Source organism: Melanotaenia boesemani, chromosome 8, assembly GCF_017639745.1.
Source record: "Melanotaenia boesemani isolate fMelBoe1 chromosome 8, fMelBoe1.pri, whole genome shotgun sequence".
Classification (NCBI taxonomy): Eukaryota; Metazoa; Chordata; class Actinopteri; order Atheriniformes; family Melanotaeniidae; genus Melanotaenia; species Melanotaenia boesemani.
This window is the reverse complement of record NC_055689.1, coordinates 37,526,085-37,544,151: the sequence shown is the minus strand read 5'-3', so window position 1 is coordinate 37,544,151 and position 18,067 is coordinate 37,526,085. Positions and strand designations below refer to the sequence as shown.

The following is an 18,067-nucleotide window of genomic DNA, read 5'->3' as shown; positions in this document are numbered from 1 at the left end:
AAAAATTAAAATAAAAATACAATATTTTCTGGGGTGGCCAGTGGGGTGGCCAGTGCCACCCTGAACAAAAAGCTGGCCACCCCACTGGCCACCCCAGAAAATATTGTATTTTTATTGGGGGCGTTGTTGCACGGTCTCGCCCTGCAGCATAGAGCAACAGTTTTCACTGGATATCATCACAGACTTGTTTGTAGGTGTCTGACCCAGAGACTTCCTGTCGCCAGGGGGCGTGGCCAATTCATAACCCAAATATTGACATGTAGATGTGTTCAGGATGGGACTGGCATCATACATGGTCATTTTGGTTCAGATATATTGTTTTATGTGGAAGTTATATCACTTTCGTTCTTCACGGCGAGACGTCAAATTTTGAGGCCCCGCCCCCTCCATGCCCTTTCTCCTATTAGAAAACTTTCAATAACTTTTAAAGACACATGCCTTCTGGACATCCTGAGCTATTTTGGTAGCGGTACGATGAAATCTGTAGGAGGAGATAGATTTTGAAAATGTCAGTAAAACGCCAAAATGGCGACTTTGACCCAAAATGGCCAACTTCCTGTTGGTTGTACGCTGTTGCTCCAAGAGGATTTTTTGTTCGCCCAAAGATTTAGAATATATGTAGCGATTTTCATAAAGATTGATGACATGCAGTGGCGGGGCATATTAAATAGGTGGCGCTCTCGCTCAATTTTGCCCGAACAGTCCCGAGCACCCCAAAATATCAAATTTTTCGCATTCCTTTGGGGGGGTGCGCAAAATTAGGCGCGTTTTCGTGCATGTTCAGGTCCCCAAAAATGCCTCCAATGTTTAAGAAGAAGAAGAAGAAGAAGAAGAATAAGGAAGAAACGGAGCAATTACAATAGGCCTTCGCACCGCCTTCGGTGCTCGGGCCTAATAAGGAAGAAACGGAGCAATTACAACAGGCCTTCGCACCGCCTTCGGTGCTCGGGCCTAATAAGGAAGAAACGGAGCAATTACAATAGGCCTTCGCACCGCCTTCGGTGCTCGGGCCTAATAATACAGAGATAAGTACAAGGATAAAAATAAAGGAGGAAAACAATTTAAAAGTCGCCAAATAAATAAATTTAACTGAAAATGAAATGAAAAAGTCAACAAATAGGAATATTAACACAAAGTTCAATGAAAACAGTTAAATATGACAAAAGAAATATAAATTTGTGTCATGTTTTATATGTTTCTTCATGGGAAAACATATTTTGTATAATTTATTGGCACATCAGTTTGTTTATTGATCAGTTTTTCTATTTCTGTATTTATTTTCAATTTTGTCAGTTTCAGTCCTCCATACTTTGGGACACGCTGCATCTGATGAAAATGAACTTCTGACTCTGGCCAGCAGGGGGCAGTGTGACGTCAGCAGCGCCTCGGCTGCGTCAGTAGCGCAGAATAAGACGGACGTTCAGCACAGGGAGAAGAAGCGTCTCCCGGCAGCAGGAAGTCTGTCGGGGAGATTAGCCTGGAGGCAAAAAGCGTCTGAAATGAGGTTTCTGCAGTAGGAGGTGAGTCCAGATCCCGCCCCGTACTCCGTGGACTCTCTGACCCAGGTCTCGGACCAGGCTTCGGGTCTGCGCAGCCACTCTCAGGTGTTAGCACGTCGCTTAGCCGCAGCAGTGTCAAGTTTTAGCTTAGTGAGCTGTTCACTTGAGTTCCGGTAAAAGCGGCAGCTTTAAACCCGTCCAGATGTTCGGTTCCGAACCGCAGCTAACCCCAAATAACAAGGTTCTTCAGGTGAGTTCCGCCGGTCACGTGGTACTGAGTAACAGGTGAGGTCTGCCATGTCAGAGCAGAAATACTCCTGTTTACTAGCGTGGCAGGAGACGGCCGGAAGTGACGAGAGGGAGGGAACGCAGCTGGAAGGAGACATGTTGACCAGTCTTGTGATGCTTTTCAGGAGTTTTTCCATTGAATCTAAGCCGGAAGTGACCTGCTTTTTCCGACGTGAGAAGTTTCAGAGACTCCAGGTGTAAAGATGGCTGCCCAGTAGCCCACCACCTGCTGGCTGTTAAATTCCTTCTGATTTGTTTGCTTCACTAAGTTTCTGCTGTAAGCAGCTGCCAGCTGTTATTGATAATCACTGTTCATTAAACATCTCGTCAGCATGCGGTTTATCCACCGTCCTCGCCAGCCTGGGCAGCTGTTTCCATGGTGACGCCTGTTCCAGCTGGGCTGTGATTTTCTAGTTTTATATGAAACGAATGTAGATGCTCACAGTGGAGGCGTCCATGTTTCCTGATGGTGCAGCAGGAAGCCGACTACCTGTTAATGACCTCACCTTCTCCCGGTGCTTGGAATTACATGAAATGTGAATGCAGCATCAGTTACAGGACCCCATGGGCTGACTCCGCCCACCCCACATGCTCATTGAGTGGTGGATAAATAGTGATTGGTAAATTACCGGAGAGGTGTCCAGGTGTGTGGTTTAACTCTAGGAAACGGATGTTGGACGCGGCATGGGCCGCCTCAGCATGGTGCTGCCACGCGTCAGTGTGTCCGCCATCTTGGTCCTGGCAGAAAGCCCAGGAGAGGGACACAGTGAACGGTTGTTTCGTTTGAACTGGATTAAGTATGAAATGTTTTTAAAAATGTGGTCACATAATGGGTGTCATAGTTCAAGGTAAAAGCAGGTGTTTGTCAGGAGTACATGTGGTTGATTTCCTTCATGTTTAACAACAGATGTTATCCTCTGATTTAAAAGACGTCGCTATATAAACTAGTAAAGCCTCTTAGTTTTACATCATAAGTAGATAAAATAATAAATACTTTTTACTTAAAGCGTTTTTCAGGAACCGAAGGTCACTTTACAAAATCAACAAATCAAAGTAAAACCGAGCAAAGTGGAAAAAAACGGTGTAAAAGCAGCAGTAATACAGGTGGGTTTCTATTCTATTCTATTCTATTCTATTCTATTCTACAGTCATTTAACAGACGCTTTTATCCAAAGCGACTTACATTTGAGAGGAAGAACAACACAAGCATGAATTCAAACAAGATGGACGTCATCATTAAGTGGTAGTCAGACTGCTGGAGTCCAGGTGGACCAGATGGACCAGATGGACCCAGGTGCTGCATGTATTTGTTTATTTGTTTATTTTGTTTGGATCCCCATTAGCTTCCACAACTGTGGTTGCTAATCTTCCTGGGGTCCAAAATCAGCATACAATTTTACAGTTTATTAATACATAAAATATAAAATTATTCAATAACTGTAAAAAACAGCAATATACAGTAACATTATCATAATGGAGAACCATACAGAACAAAATACTCTTTACACAATAAATAAATATCAATAGTTCATCTCTAAGAATCTCTGCTTTATAATTTTCTTAAAAATGAATAGGTTTTGGATTTGCCTAACACTGGATGGGAGTGTATTCCATTCTATAGCGGCCCTATATAAGATGGTTTTCTTCATGTAATTAGATTTTGGGCTTGGAACTATGACCATGCTGTTACTGACTTGGCGTGTCACATACTCATGACAATGACCACTGAATAATATTTTGTCTTTAAAATAATTCTGTGTGTTATTTGCCAAGACTTTATACATGAACAACAGAAGACTACATTTTACTTTTGCTTTCACAGTTAGCCAGGACAGTTTATTATGCATCTTCTGGACATTAGTGCGAAAAGGACAATGCAAAACTACTCTTGCTGCTCTGTTCTGTGCGATTTGTAGTTTTTGTAGATAATTTTGGGCTGCACTGGACCAGACTACTGGGCAGTACTGTAAATGACAAGACAAGACTTTGAACAACATTTTTTAATATATCGGTTGAGCATGTAGAGCTGGAGGCGGTGCATGTAATTTTATTTTTTATTTTGTGTTTGTTTTTTGTTTTTTTTTTTGTTTTGTTTGTTTTTTTTTAAGTCATTTTGTTTAATTACAAGATCATGATTTCATCAAACAGCATCATCTTGGGCATAAGTGCAGCAGCTTCTTCAGTACCTGGTTGAGCCAAAGATCTGGACAAATCTTTCTAACTCATTCTGAGTAGAAGAGTTAAGCTAAATGTGGAAATGCTCCTTAAACAACTGAGTCTTTAGCTTGCTTTTAAAAGTGGATAAGGACTCTGCGGATCGGACGGAGTTTGGTAGATGGTTCCACCACCGGGAGGAAGGGAGTTCCAAGGAGCCCTGGTCCCCATGGTAACGAGCTGATGGGACAGTAAGATGAAGACAGGAAGAGGATCTGAGGGAACGGGAAGGGAAGCCAATGCGGAGCAGAGAGGACCGGTACGAAGGGCCGAGATGATGGATAGGCTTAAACGTGAAATAAGGGAGCCAGCGGAGCTGTTGTAGGACTGGGGTGATGTGGGAAGAGGATGGGGTTTTAGTGGTCTGCCGGGCAGCTGAATTCTGGACCGGTTGAAGAATATGAAGTGACTTATGAGGGAGACCAGAAAGAAGAGCGTTACAGTAGTCAAGGCAGGAAGTGACCAGGCTCTGGACCAGGATGGTGGAGGGGTGAGGGAGGGGTGAAGGCTGCGACGTGCAGACCGAGTAAGGTTATTGATGTGAGCTTGAAAAGATGAGGGGGGAATGACACCCAGACTCGTAACCTGGGCAGAGGCAGAACGGAAGAGTTGTCGTAGAATGAGAAACTGTTAGTTTTGGAAGGAGCTCAAGCTGTGCTGATCAGAATGATCTCTGTTAAGTTTGAGGAAACTGGAGGAGAACCAAGACTTTGAGTTGTCTAAACAGTTGGAAAGATGGAGGAGGAAGGAGAAGTTTGGTTTGTAGATGTAGAGCTGGGTGTCATCCGCCTAGCAGTGAAAATTCAACAAGGGGAAGGACGCAGGCTGTGAGAAGGAGAGCCAGGACAGAGGCCTGGGGGACACCTGCAGTAAGAGCAGAGGGTTGGAAGAGAAGGGTTGGATCTGAGTGTGGCCAGAGAAGAAAATCTACTGAGAAGGATGGTGAGACAAATAGTATAAACCGGATCGAGTGGGACGGGGAGGCGGACTTGCCGCTGCAGAGAGGGCGGAAACCGGATCGGGTGGGACGGGGAGGCGGACTTGGCACTACAGAGAGGGTGGAAACTGGATCGAGTGGGACGGGGAGGCGGACTTGGCGCTGCGGCGGGGGCGGAAACCGGATCGGGTGGGATGGGGAGGTGGACTCGGTGCTGCAGAGAGGGCGGAAACCGGATCGGGTGGGACGGGGAGGCGGACTTGGCGCTGCAGAGAGGGCGGAAACTGGATCGAGTGGGACGGGGAGGCGGACTCGGCGCTGCGGCGTGGGTGGAAACCGGATCGGGTGGGACGGGGAGGTGGACTCGGCGCTGCGGCGGGGGTGGAAACCGGATCGAGTGGGACGGGGAGGCGGACTTGGCGCTGCAGAGAGGGCGGAAACCGGATCGAGTGGGACGGGGAGGCGGACTTGGCGCTGCAGAGAGGGCGGAAACCGGATCGAGTGGGACGGGGAGGCGGACTTGGCGCTGCAGAGAGGGCGGAAACCGGATCGAGTGGGACGGGGAGGCGGACTTGGCGCTGCAGAGAGGGCGGAGACCGGATCGAGTGGGACGGGGAGGCGGACTTGGCGCTGCGGCGGGGGCAGAAACCGGATTGAGTGGGATGGTGGCGGAAACCAGATCGGGTGGGACAGGGAAACAGACTCGGCACTGCGGCAGGGGCGGAAACCGGACTGGAACTGTTCATTCAGACCGCTTTGCATTAGATGATTTTGGAGTTGACTGGAAACTATTTTCTCTAGGATTTTGGAGAGGAAGGCGAGTTGGAGATATGGCTGAGATTTTCAGTTATTTGGATGTAAACTGGGTTTTTACTTACGTGTGACGGCTGCAGTTTTGAAAGGGGTGGGAAGGATTCCAGTCGTCTGTGAGGAGTGAATGATAGCTGTGAGAAGGAGGGAGGGGAGCTTTAACCGGGGCTGTAGGGAGCTGGTTAAGGTGGCAGGAAGAGGGTTTGGAATTGCGGATACGTTCAGATATGACTGAGGAGGTAGAGTAGATGAGCTGGCAGAGGACGATCATTGGAGGAGCAGAGAGAGGACTTAGACAGCAGAGACTGGTGGATGGAGGGTTGACAAGCAAGTCACAGTAAGCTGCAGGAAGCGAATCCGGGGCCTAAGAATTCTCATGGTGAATTATTGTGAGACCACGACCAGAGCAACGGGGTTGAAACAAACCCGGGGGCGTTGCCAAGTTTCAGAGGAAATTGTATTTGTGGTCAGTGAGAAGATCCTGGAGAAGGTGGCCTTCATCAGTGACCGGGTGCTTCACAGACCGAAGGTGAGAGAACGTGAGTCAGAGCTGAGTGTGACGCTCCAGCTGTGTTCCCGCCATTCAGCCCTGTTGACCATTGATAACTTGCCAATATGGCGGCTCCATTGACGTACGAGGCGGAGAACAATGTGGCGTCTTTGTATGTCTATGGTAAAACTGATGTGAAGACGACACACAGAGATGATGAACAAGCTGCGGTAACCAGCAGGGGGCGGTGTAGGGACCAGTCAGTGGATTTAAGGCCCATCTATGGTATTGATTTTTAAATGAACCAATCACTAGCCTCCTCTGTTGTCTTCATGTTTGGAGTTTTATTAATTCTCTGCCTGTTGTAGGGGTGGATAACACACTCACCAGTGAAACCAGTCAGAAAACCAGTTTTACTCCTCAAATTCTGATCTAGTGTGAGTTTCGGGATCAGGACACATCTGCGTACAGACTGAACAGGAAGTCTGGCTGCTGGTTCTGGCAGGGAGGGAATGATAACTTAACCATCCTGTTCACCATGTTGAAGCTAAGCCCCGCCTCCTGTGTGCAGGTGTGTTGCTGTGGGCAATGGCTTTGATCGAAGGTGTTGGAGATGAGGTGACCCTGCTCTTCGGCTCGCTGCTGCTGCTGCTGGTGCTTCTGCTTGCCTGGATCTCCACCCGAACCTCTGAAACCGTAGAACACCTGTTCAGCTCCTCAACAGGCCCCGCCCCCTCACAGAGCACTGGCTCCGCCCATCAAGAGACACTCTTCTCCTCCACCAACAGCACTTCAGCAACCTCCTCTCCATCTCCATCATCATCATCAGCCACCAGCTCCGTGAGTGATAGCTCTCTGTCAGATGCTCCACCCACCTCCACGCAGGAAGATGGGGAGACGGGGGGAGGTGATGGCGTGAGGAGCAGAGGGACAGATGGAGAAGGAGGAGCGCCCCTGTTGGCTCAGCGGAACATGGTGGTCCGGTTAAAGTTCCTGAATGACACGGAGAGAACGGCTCAGGTCAAACCCCAGGACACCATTGGATACATCAAACGGTAACTAGCACCATTTACTAGGGTTTACTACTAGTTACTAAGGCTTACTATGATCTACCACCATTTACTAGGGTTTCCTACTAGTTGCTACAGTTTACTTTGATCTACCAGCATTTACTAGGGCTATCTACTAGTTACTATTGTTTACTATGATTTAGTACAATTTACCAAAGTTTAGTACTAATTACTGCTGTAAAGTATGATCTACCACTATCTGGTTAGGTTTACTACTAGTCACTTCTTTAACTGTGATTTTCCCCCATTTACTTGGGTGTACTTTTATTTACTGTTTTCTACTATGATCTACCACAATTTACTAGTGTTTACTACTAGTTACTGCAGTTTACTATGATTCACAACCAGTTACAATGTTGTACTGCATTTTACTATTTTCTTCCAGTTACATGCATTCTGTTTGATGGTTCATAGCGGTTCAGACTGGTTCATAGCGGTTAAAACTGGTTCATAGCGGTTCAGACTGGTTCATAGCGGTCCAAACTGGTTCATAGCGGTCCAAACTGGCTCACAGCGGTCCAAACTGGCTCATAGCAGTTCAAACTGGCTCATAGCAGTTCAAACTGGCTCATAGCAGTCCAGGTCTTGAGGTTGTTGAGGGATTGCATCTTCAACTATCAGACCGCTCAGAACTATCAGAAATCTGCTAAACCCCATGATATTTCTAACCTGGTGTCAAGTAACAACCACAATCTCCAGGTTCGTCTTAGTGCTCTAAATAGTCTAATTCAAAGTTGTCAGCTACTGGCCCGCAGGCCAAATTTGGCCCACTGTGTAATTATATTTGGCCCGTGAAGCAATACCAAATTACTACTAGAGCTGGCGCGCCAGTATTTTACTGCACATTCACCGCTAATACTACAAATCTCATGATGTCATTGTTTTGGCTCATCAATCAGGACAGGACCCACAAACCCCTTTTCCTCTGACAGTAGTCATAGTGACCTCATGCTACAACTGTCACCATGCAGCCCCTTCCCAAAAAGGCCAAAAAGAAAGACAGAAACCAGGAGCTTTCTGGGCAAGTGGGAGGTAGACAGACCAGTTTGTCTTGTATGTGGCTACAACATTAGCCGACACTATGAAACAAAATACCACGACAAGTACAAGGACCTGGACATGACTCACAGCAGCCAGAAAGTGGAGGAGATTAAAGAAGTTTGTTTTCACCACAGAATATGTTAAAAAAGCCACATCACAAAGTGAGGCTGCTGTAAAGGCTAGTTATGTTGTGGCAGCAGAGATTGCAAAATCAGCCTGGTCCTTTAATGAGGGAGAGTCTGTGAAAAAGGGCATGATGAAAGTTTTTGACCTTGTGTACCCAGAGAAAAGCAAGTATTTTTAAAATGTGAGCCTGTGCAGAAACACAGTAGCTCATCGCACTTGTGATCTTGCCACCAGGCTGTAAGACCAGCTGATCTGATACTGCTCAGCTGTCAGTCTTCATCTGTGGAGTGGACTCTTGTTAAAGGAGAAGCTTCCATCCGTCCGTCCGTCCATCCATCCTCTGCTGCTTATCCGGAATCCCTTCTGGTAGACGTGCCCGGAACACCTCACCAGGGAGGCGTCCAGGAGGCATCCTAACCAGATGCCCGAGCCACCTCATCTGGCTCCTCTCGATGTGGAGGAGCAGCAGCTCTACTCTGAACCCGTCCTGGAGCTTCTCATCCTATCTCTAAAGGAGAACCCGGCCACCCTGCGGAGAAAACTCATTTTGGCCGCTTGTATTCACGATCTTGTTCTTTCGGTCACTACCCACAGCTCGTGGCCATAGGTGAGGGTAGGAACGTAGATCGACCAGTAAATCGAGAGCTTTGCCTTTTGGCTCAGCTCCTTCTTCACCATGACAGACCGATGCAGAGTCCACATCACTGCAGACGCTGCATCGATCCACCTGTCCACCTCCTGCTCCATCCTTCCCTCACTCGTGAACAAGACCCCGAGATACGTGAACTCCTCCACTTGGGGCAGGACCCTATTACAGACCCGGAGAGAGCACTCCACCCTTTTCTGGCTGAGGACCATGGTCTCGGATTTGGAGTTGATGACTCTAATCCCAGCTGCTTCACACTCGGCTGCGAATTGCTCCAGTGAGAGCTGAAGATCACAGCCTGATGAAGCCAACCGAACCACATCATCCGCAAAGAGCAGAGACCGAATCCTGAGGCCACCAAACCAGATCCCCTCAACACCTCGGCTGTACCTAGAAATTCTGTCCATAAAAGTTATGAACAGAATCGGTGACAAAGGGCAGCCTTGGTGGAGTCCAACCCGCACTGGAAACGATTCTGGTTTACTGCCGGCAATGCGGACCAAGCTCTGAAACTGGTTGTACAGGGACCAGACAGCTCGTACAAGCGGGTCCGGCACTCCATACTTCTGGAGTACCTCCCACAGGAGTCCCTGGGGGACACGGTCGAATGCCTTCTCCAAGTCCACAAAGCACATGTAGACTGGTTGAGCGAACTCCCATGACCCCTCAAAGACCCTGAAGAGGGTGTAGAGCTGGTCCACTGTTTCACGACCGGCACCAAAACCACACTGCTCCTCCTTAATCTAAGGTTCGACTATCTGACGGACCCTCCTCTCTAGCACCTCTGAATAGACTTTACCGGGGAGGCTGAGGAGTGTGATCCCTCTGGACCTAATACACCCGCCGGGGTCTTGCCACTGAGGAGCTTTTTAACCACTTCAGCAACCCCAGCCCCAGAGACGGGAGAGCTAGAATACCAGCTACCCCAGACTGTGCTTCCTCATCGGAAGACGTGTTGGTGGGATTGAGAAGGTCTTCGAAGTATTCCCTCCACCGCCTCACAATGTTCCGAGTCGAGGTCAGCAGTGTTGACGGAGCACTGCTTTCCCCTTCTGAGCCGCCGGATGGTGGACCAGAATCTCCTCGAAACCGTCCGGAAGTCATTCTCCGTGGCCTCTCCAAACTCCTCCCATGCCCGACATGGTTGAAGCTCTGCCGGAGATGGGAATTGAAACTCTTTCTGACAGGAGACTCTTCCAGACCATCTGAGCCAACTCATCACCAGGTAGTGATCAGCTGACAGCTCCTCCCCTCTCTCACAGAACATGCAGCCGCAATTCCGACGATACGACTACAAAGTTGATCATCAAACTTCAGCCTAGAGTGTCCTCGTGCCAAGTGCACATGTGGACACTCTTATGTCTGACAATCCATGACGAGCACAAAAGTCCAACAACAAAACACCACTTGGATTCAGATCAGGGGGGCCGTTCTTCTCAGTCACGCCCCTCCAGAGCTTGCTGTCATTACCCACATGAGCATTGAAGTCCCCCAGCAGAACGAGGGAGTCCCCGGAAGGAGTGCTCTCCAACAACTCCTCCAAGGACTCCAAAAAGGGTGGGTACTCCGAACTGCTGTTTGGTGCATAAGCACAAACAGTTAGGACCCGTCCCCCCACCTGAAGAGAGGTGACATTCCACGTCCCTAGAGCTAGCTTCTCCAGCCGAGGATCAGATGCCAGGGTCCCCGCCTCTGGCCGCTGTCTGAATCACCACTAGTTTAAGTATTTTCTGGAGACGTGTGGTTCGGAATATGCAGACACACAGAGGGGAGATGGTTCAGCCAAGGAAAAGTACTGAATAGATGTTTCGAGCTGCGTAACGAAATATTGCAGTTTTTGGAAAGCAAAGGGAAGGACACAGCAGTTTCTGTTTGACATGGCGATGTGCTGAACCTGCAGCTTCACCGGCAGGCCGCATCATCACAGACATGTACGCTGGAATGAAGGCTTTTTAAACTAAACTGTGCCTGTGGGAGAATGAGATGCTGCAAGGAAACCTCGGTCATTTTCCCTGCTGCCAAACCACGACAACGCAGATCGCTACCGCCGTGTTCCCATGCGCAGAGTTTGCTGAAGAACTCGGCGCTGAGTTTAGCCAGCGATTTGCTGACTTTGAGGTTTGAACTGCTCAGTATTCCCTTCGCAGTTGATGTGGAAAACGCACCAACCAACCTCTAAATGGAGCTGATTGAACTCCACTGTAATGTACACTGAAGTCAAAGGATGATGCTGTGGGCGCCGCACAGTTTCCACAGTTCATCCCTGAAGCAATGCCTCAGCTCCGCACCCAAGCTGCTCAGATGCTCTCCACGTTCTGCAACACTTGTCTATGTGAGCAACTTTTCTCCTCGATGAAGACCAGAACATCTCACCGGAGACGTCTGACTGAACACCTTTGCATGATACTGAAGATTTCCTCAGCTCAGACTCTGAGCCCAGAGCTGTTAGGGGCGGCATGGCTCAGCAGGGTAGAGCGGTCTTCTTGTAACCCGAGGGTTGCCGGTTCGCTCCTCGGCCAGGTTGAGTTCATGTTGAGGTGTCCTTGGTCAAGACACCGAACCCCTAATTGCGCCATCAGTGTGTGAATGAGTGTGTGTGTGTGTGGGTGTGTGAATGGGTGAATGTGATGTATAATGTAAAGCTATGTATAAATTCAGACCATTTTATCAGAACAAGATCCGCAATGCTCCCAACACACGACATGTTCATGGTGTTTAACTCTCTTCTATCGCCACCACCTGCTCAGCCTCCCACTGTGCTGACTGCAGAAATGTTTGCTTCCTACTTCACTGAAAAGGTTGCTACCATCAGTAACCAATTCACTGAGCCTGACCAACTCAGCCTTACCAAACCAGCTACTGGTGCCTCACTCTGCTCCTTCAGCTCTCTAAATGAGGACCAAGTCTCTAAACTTCTAGTCAGCTCAAAACCCACGACCTGTCCTCTTGATCCTGTTCCCTCTGACATCCTGCAGAGCATTTTACCTACAATCAAACCTGCAGTAACCCATATTATCACCTCCTCTCTTAAATCCGGTGTCTTTCCCTCTGCCTTCAAGCAAGCTCGGGTTACCTGCTGCTGAAGAAACCCACACTCAAGCCAGCCCAGGTTGGAAACTACCAGCCGGTCTCACTGCTTCCATTCATGTCTAAATTACTAGAGCTTGCCGTCCTCAGTCAGGTCCCACAGTTCCTCCAAGACAACAATCTGTTAGATCCATATCAGTCTGGCTATAGGCAAGGCCACTCTACTGAAACTGCTCTCATGTCAGTTACTGATTCCCTACGGGTTGCCAGATCCGCTGGTCAATCCTCAGTCCTTATACTGCTGGACCTGTCTGCTGCCTTTGACACGGCCCACCATCACATACTGTTCTCCACACTCTCGGAGCTTGGTATCTCAGGATCTGTCCTCTCGTGGTTTATGTCCTACCTCACAGGGAGATCCTTCAAAGTATCTTGGTGAGGGGGCGTGTCCAGATCACATGGGCTGACAACAGGGGTGCCTCAGGGCTCGGTGCTTGGCCCTCTTCTCTTTTCTCTATACACCTCCTCACTCGGTGCATCATTAGCTCTCATGGTTTCTCCTACCACTGCTATGCAGATGACACTCAGCTTTTTCTTTCTTTCCCACCTGACGACACAACGTCTCAATGTGAATATCAGCATGTTGCTGATATCTCCGCATGGATGAAGGATCGCCACCTTCAGCTAAACCTGTCCAAGACCAAGCTTATTGTCTTTCCAGCCAATCCTTCCTTACCACCACAGATAAGCGTGCAGCTTGACTCCATCACGCTTGTACCTACATCTTCTACCAGGAATCTTGGTGTCATGGTAGACAACCAGCTGACTTTTAAGGACCATGTTGCCTTGGTTGCTCAATCTTGCCGATTTGCTCTCTACAACATCAGGAGGATCAGACCCTACCTGACTGAACACACGGCCCAGCTCCTGGTCCAGGCTCTGGTCATTTCACGCATTGACTACTGCAACTCCTTACTGGCTGGCCTGCCTGCATGCTCAGTTAAACCTCTGCAGATGATCCAGAACACAGCAGCACGTCTGGTCTTCAACCAGCCCAAAAGATCTCATGTCACTCCGCTGCTAATCGCTCTCCACTGGCTTCCAGTTGCAGAGCATCAAATTCAAAGCTCTGCTTCTGGCTTACAAAACAATAACCCAAACGGCTCCGGTCTACCTCCACTCCTTAATCCAGAGCTACACTCCCTCTCCACAGTTACGCTCTGCCAGTGAAAGACGCCCAGTGCTCCCACCACAAGGTGGCGCCACATCAGTAGCTAGACTCTTCTTCTCTGTTGTTCCCCGGTGGAGGAACGATCTACCAAACTCCGTCCGATCCGCAGAGTCCGTATCCACTTTTAAGAGCAAGCTAAAGACTCAGTTGTTTAAGGAGCATTTCCACACTTAGCTTAACTCTTCTACTCAGAATGAGGTAGAAAGATTTGTCCAGATCTTTGGCTCAACCAGGTACTGAAGAAGCTGCTGCACTTATGTCCAAGATGATGTTGTTGATGAAATCATGATCTTGTAATTAAACAAAGGACTATTGTAGGGAGGGAGGGGAAGATAAAGCCCCGCCTCCAGCTCTACATGCAGCACCTGGTCCACCTGGACTCCAGCAGTCTGACTACCACTTAATGACGACGTCCCTCCTGGCTGGTTTCTGCTGGTGTTGTTCTGCTCAGATGTAAGTCGCTTTGGAGAAAAGCTTCTGCTACATGACTGTAGAATAGAATAGAATAGAATAGGTGTCACTGTGAACTCTCAAACGTGTTATTTTACTTAAAACCTTCTTTTTGCCCCTTTGACAGCTCTCACCGCGCTAATTGAAAGTACCTTCAGCTCCATCGGGCCTGTTATGTTGTCCTTGTTTAATACCTGCCGGTCTTCAGGCTGTGTTCCAACCACTTTAAAGTGTAGCTCCACCCCCTACTTTCTGCATAACTCTGCTCACTGCTGAATTTGAAAAATGCCAGAAACTGCAGGGGTTGGGTGGGAGGTGTGGGGGGATCAGGGGGCGGAGAGTGGGCGGGACATACAGGAAGAAATGATTGACAGACAGCCGCTCAGCTCACTGGGAAGATGAAAAGCCAGATTCACAAAGCAGCTACGCCACAGAGCATCTTTGATGAGGAAGACTTTCCCTCCTGAACCTCCTCAGCTACACATGAACCAGGTGGTCCTGAACTCATCAGTGTGAGCTGTTAGCGCTGTTAGCTGTTAGCTGCCTGTCAGCAGCTCCAGCAGCTCTGGAAAGCTGTGGAGACTCGCGGCAGGTTGTTGCAGCTGCAGGAAGAGCTGGTGGAAGTTGCTGCTGCTACGATTTCTGTTTTTGTTTTTGTAAAAGTTGTAGGAAATTTTCTGGTGTGTTCATGTACAGGTGTAACAGTTTGTTGTCTGGTGATGGTGTGGATTGAAGGTCGTTTCCTTCTGTCTGTGATCTTTTTGTCTCTTTTCTTCTTTCCCTTTTGCTCTTTTTGCTATTTTCCATCTTTTTCTGTCCCCTCCGGTCAGGTCCAGCAAGATTACATAGATTCGGTGATTCAAAGTAAATAAATAAATAAATTAATCACATTATCAAGAGGAGCCTTACCCATAGGCCTCCCCTTGGCAGAGCAAATTTGTTCAGCACGATACAGCAAACAGATTATCATTTTGCTGCTATGATGCTGGACAGGACAAGTAATTTGGATCCATCGATTCATACCAGCTTCAGGCTGATTTCTAAACTTCTGTTTCTATCAAAGCTGGTAGGAAATTGTGCACATACAATTACAGACTCGCTTAGATTTGAATAAAGTGTTTGGCCCTCCACAGCACCGAAACTGCACTTTTAAAAGTTTTAATGACCTTTTTAACTCCTGATTATAGAAGTCCGGCTGTCCTGGTTCTTTTAGACTCAACTGCAGCATTTGACCAAATCCTCCTGACTTTCATTATGTCGGAGTCCACTGGAGAAAAATGGGAGGAGCGACTTTTTTTTTACCTGTTTCCATGGTGAATCATGTTATCCGTGTTCCATTGATGAGGCTTTTTATCTGCCATGCACGCTCTGTTATCACCTGTTCTGAGTTTGACAGCCCAGAGTTGTGCTTTTAACTCGGAGTTTGTTGAACTTGCTTCTGAAACTGGTCCCAGGTGTCCGGATGAGGCTCAGGTGCTTGCTGATCAGCTTTCGGGATTAATAAAAACCAGACTTGGTGGGAGGAGGTTCCTCCACGGCTGCTCTGATCCTGCTTGAGATGATGTGAAACGTTTGTTCAGAACCACGTTAGATAGCAAAGCTGCAGAAACGAATGAAGAAGCAGGTTCCATATAAACACATGAAGCTCCACCAGGAAAACGCATGAAGCTCCACCAGGAAAACGCATGAAGCTCCACCAGGAAAAAACACATGAAGCTCCACCAGGAAAACGCATGAAGCTCCACCAGGAAAACGCACATGAAGCTCCACCAGGAAAAAACACATGAAGCTCCACCAGGAAAACGCATGAAGCTCCACCAGGAAAACGCATGAAGCTCCACCAGGAAAACGCATGAAGCTCCACCAGGAAAAAACACATGAAGCTCCACCAGGAAAACGCATGAAGCTCCACCAGGAAAACGCATGAAGCTCCACCAGGAAAACGTGTTCTGTCATCGTGGAGCAAAACTTCCATTCAGGCTGAATAAGGCGACGTTCTGCTGCAGCAGGTTCCACACATCAATAATCATTACTATTACATAACATGGTCGCCATGGAAACGTGCTGTCAGTCAGGCTACAGTCAGGTGTTTCCACCTGTAGCTGCTCAGAACATCGATGGTTGGATATAAAACGTAAAGACGTACAACGGCTGATCTGGATCTGCTGGACCACATGGAGCTAGACGCCACAGAGACCGGGTTTCAGAGACCAGCAAGACTTACTGCCTGGCTAAGGAAGTGGTTCCGGCTGCCGTGTGTGGTGGTCTCGGACCTCTCAATTCTCTTGAAATCCGCTCCTTTGCTAGCTAGCATTAGCCTCAGCTATGTACTGCACCTCCATCTTTCTGTCTGCGTTTATACAGCTGGTGGTCCTGATAGACCTAAAACCCCCTTCGTTACAGACTTTGGTTAGGCTGGTTTTCATGGGGGTGTTTTCTTAAATTACTCCGGCTCGGTTGGGAACTCCCTTACCATACGGCCATCTTCATGGTGTCCAGACCAGGAAATCCCTGGTTTATATTTTTGTTTGGATCTGAATTGGTCCGTTCTTTCAGGCCCTCTTTTGGGGGTCAGGTCTGATCCAGTTCTATGTGGGTGTCACGGGGTTCTTTCCATTTCCTCGGCCAGAGTCCAGTCCAGTTTAAACAGATCCTGAGTGGTTGTTACCTCCTTTGTGTCCATCCCAGCTCCGCCCTCATCACAACGAGGACCCCACTAAGCCCCTCCCACAAGGCTCAATGTCCAAATAAAAAAAATATACAAAAACAACTGAAAAACCCCCCAAAACACATCTTTGACAAAGGTGTAATTCTAAAATGAACTTTCACATAAACCATTTTCCTACAGAAATACACACCTGCCAACATTTAATTCCCCTAATTAATACCAACACACAACACTTTGACCAAGTCACATGATCCAGAACACGATGTAAGGACAGCAAATCTTTCTGCTCGGTTTTACCAAATCCTGCAGGATGCGGCCCACGTGCCACACCCCGCCACAGCTGGTGAGTGTGTGCGTGAAATGTCTGCCTGAACCAGGTGAGGGCCACCAAGTGTGCACCGTTGGCAGCGCTACTATAAAATAAAATAATATAAAAGAAATAACGTCCATTTCTAACAACGACAGAGAAAAAGTAATGTGTGTGTGTGTGTGTGTGTGCACGTGCACATGCACGGCTGTGGGGGCACTGCTCCCTGACCGTGGGGTTCCCACAAGATTTACTAGGCGGTTCAGGTCTGACCTGCCTCTGTTTGTGTCTTTCAGGACCTACTTCGCGGGGCAGGAGCAGCAGGTCCGGCTCATCTACCAGGGCCAGCTGCTGCAGGACGACGCTCAGACGCTGGCCTCCCTGAACCTGGTCCATAACTGCGTCCTACACTGTCACATTTCCCAGCATGCTGCGCGGGGGGCGGCGGGGGGCCCGCGGCCCGCGGACCAGGTTCAGGTGGCGCTGAATGTGGGGAGCCTGATGGTCCCCTTGCTGGTCCTGATGCTGTCTGTGCTGTGGTACTGTCAAATCCAGTACCGGCAGTTCTTCACCGCCCCCGCCACCGCCTCACTGGTCGGCATCACCATCTTCCTCAGCCTGGTGGCTTTTGGAGTCTACCGCCGCTAGCTGCTCTCTGATTGGCTGCTGACCAAGACAGACGCTGATGATGATGTTTTTGTTGCCATGGAGATCCCGAGTCTAGAGAAGAACTTTTTTTTATTTAGTTTTAGATTGTGTTTCTCATCATCGTGCCTCTGTGACCTTCTGAATTTCTGTGGTCCTAAACTGAGACCTGGTCCAGACCCGAGACCTGGGTCTAGACCTGTTTTCGACTTGAGACCTGATCCAAACCTGACACACAGTTCAGATCTGTTTCAGACTCAAGACCTGGTCCAGATCTGATTTCTGGCTCAAACCCTTAGATTGGGTTAAGACTCAAGACCTGGTTGAGACTCCAGATCTGGTTCAAACCAAGACTTGATACAGACCAGAGACTTAGTCCAGATTTGAGACATGGTTCAGACCTGTTTCAGACCCAAGACCTTGTCCATACCTGGTTCTAAAGACCAGAAATTGACATGTGAGTTTCAGTTTTTGAAGAAAGTCTATTAAAAAGTTAATTTATGCAGTTGGTTTTGTGTCTGTTCTTTCAGAGCCCATCACATTCGTCAGTCCTCATCAGAGTCCGTCAGATCTCCAGACTGGTTGGTTGGAGAACCAGTCTGGAGAAAACTCTCAAAA

The 18,067-nt window shown here is 48.4% G+C and overlaps 1 protein-coding gene across 1 annotated transcript; it reads left to right on the top strand.

Moving 5' to 3' along the window:
* The first annotated feature begins 1,385 nt into the window (after positions 1-1,385).
* tmub1 (transmembrane and ubiquitin-like domain containing 1) lies at positions 1,386-17,954 on the top strand. Its single transcript, XM_041991560.1, has 3 exons — positions 1,386-1,520; positions 6,810-7,293; positions 17,101-17,954. Exons 2-3 carry the CDS (start codon positions 6,827-6,829, stop codon positions 17,450-17,452), a joined length of 819 nt encoding a protein of 272 aa, XP_041847494.1. The 5' UTR covers positions 1,386-1,520; positions 6,810-6,826; the 3' UTR covers positions 17,453-17,954.
* Positions 17,955-18,067: the final 113 nt, after the last annotated feature.

What these genes read in the sequence shown, in the direction of transcription:
- tmub1 (XM_041991560.1), top strand. Translation starts at nt 6,827, where the DNA reads ATGGCTTTGATCGAAGGTGTTGGAGATGAGGTGACCCTGCTCTTCGGC. An exon ending in ACCATTGGATACATCAAACG is followed by an intron (nt 7,294 to 17,100) that starts GTAACTAGCACC and finishes TGTGTCTTTCAG; the next exon opens with GACCTACTTCGCGGGGCAGG.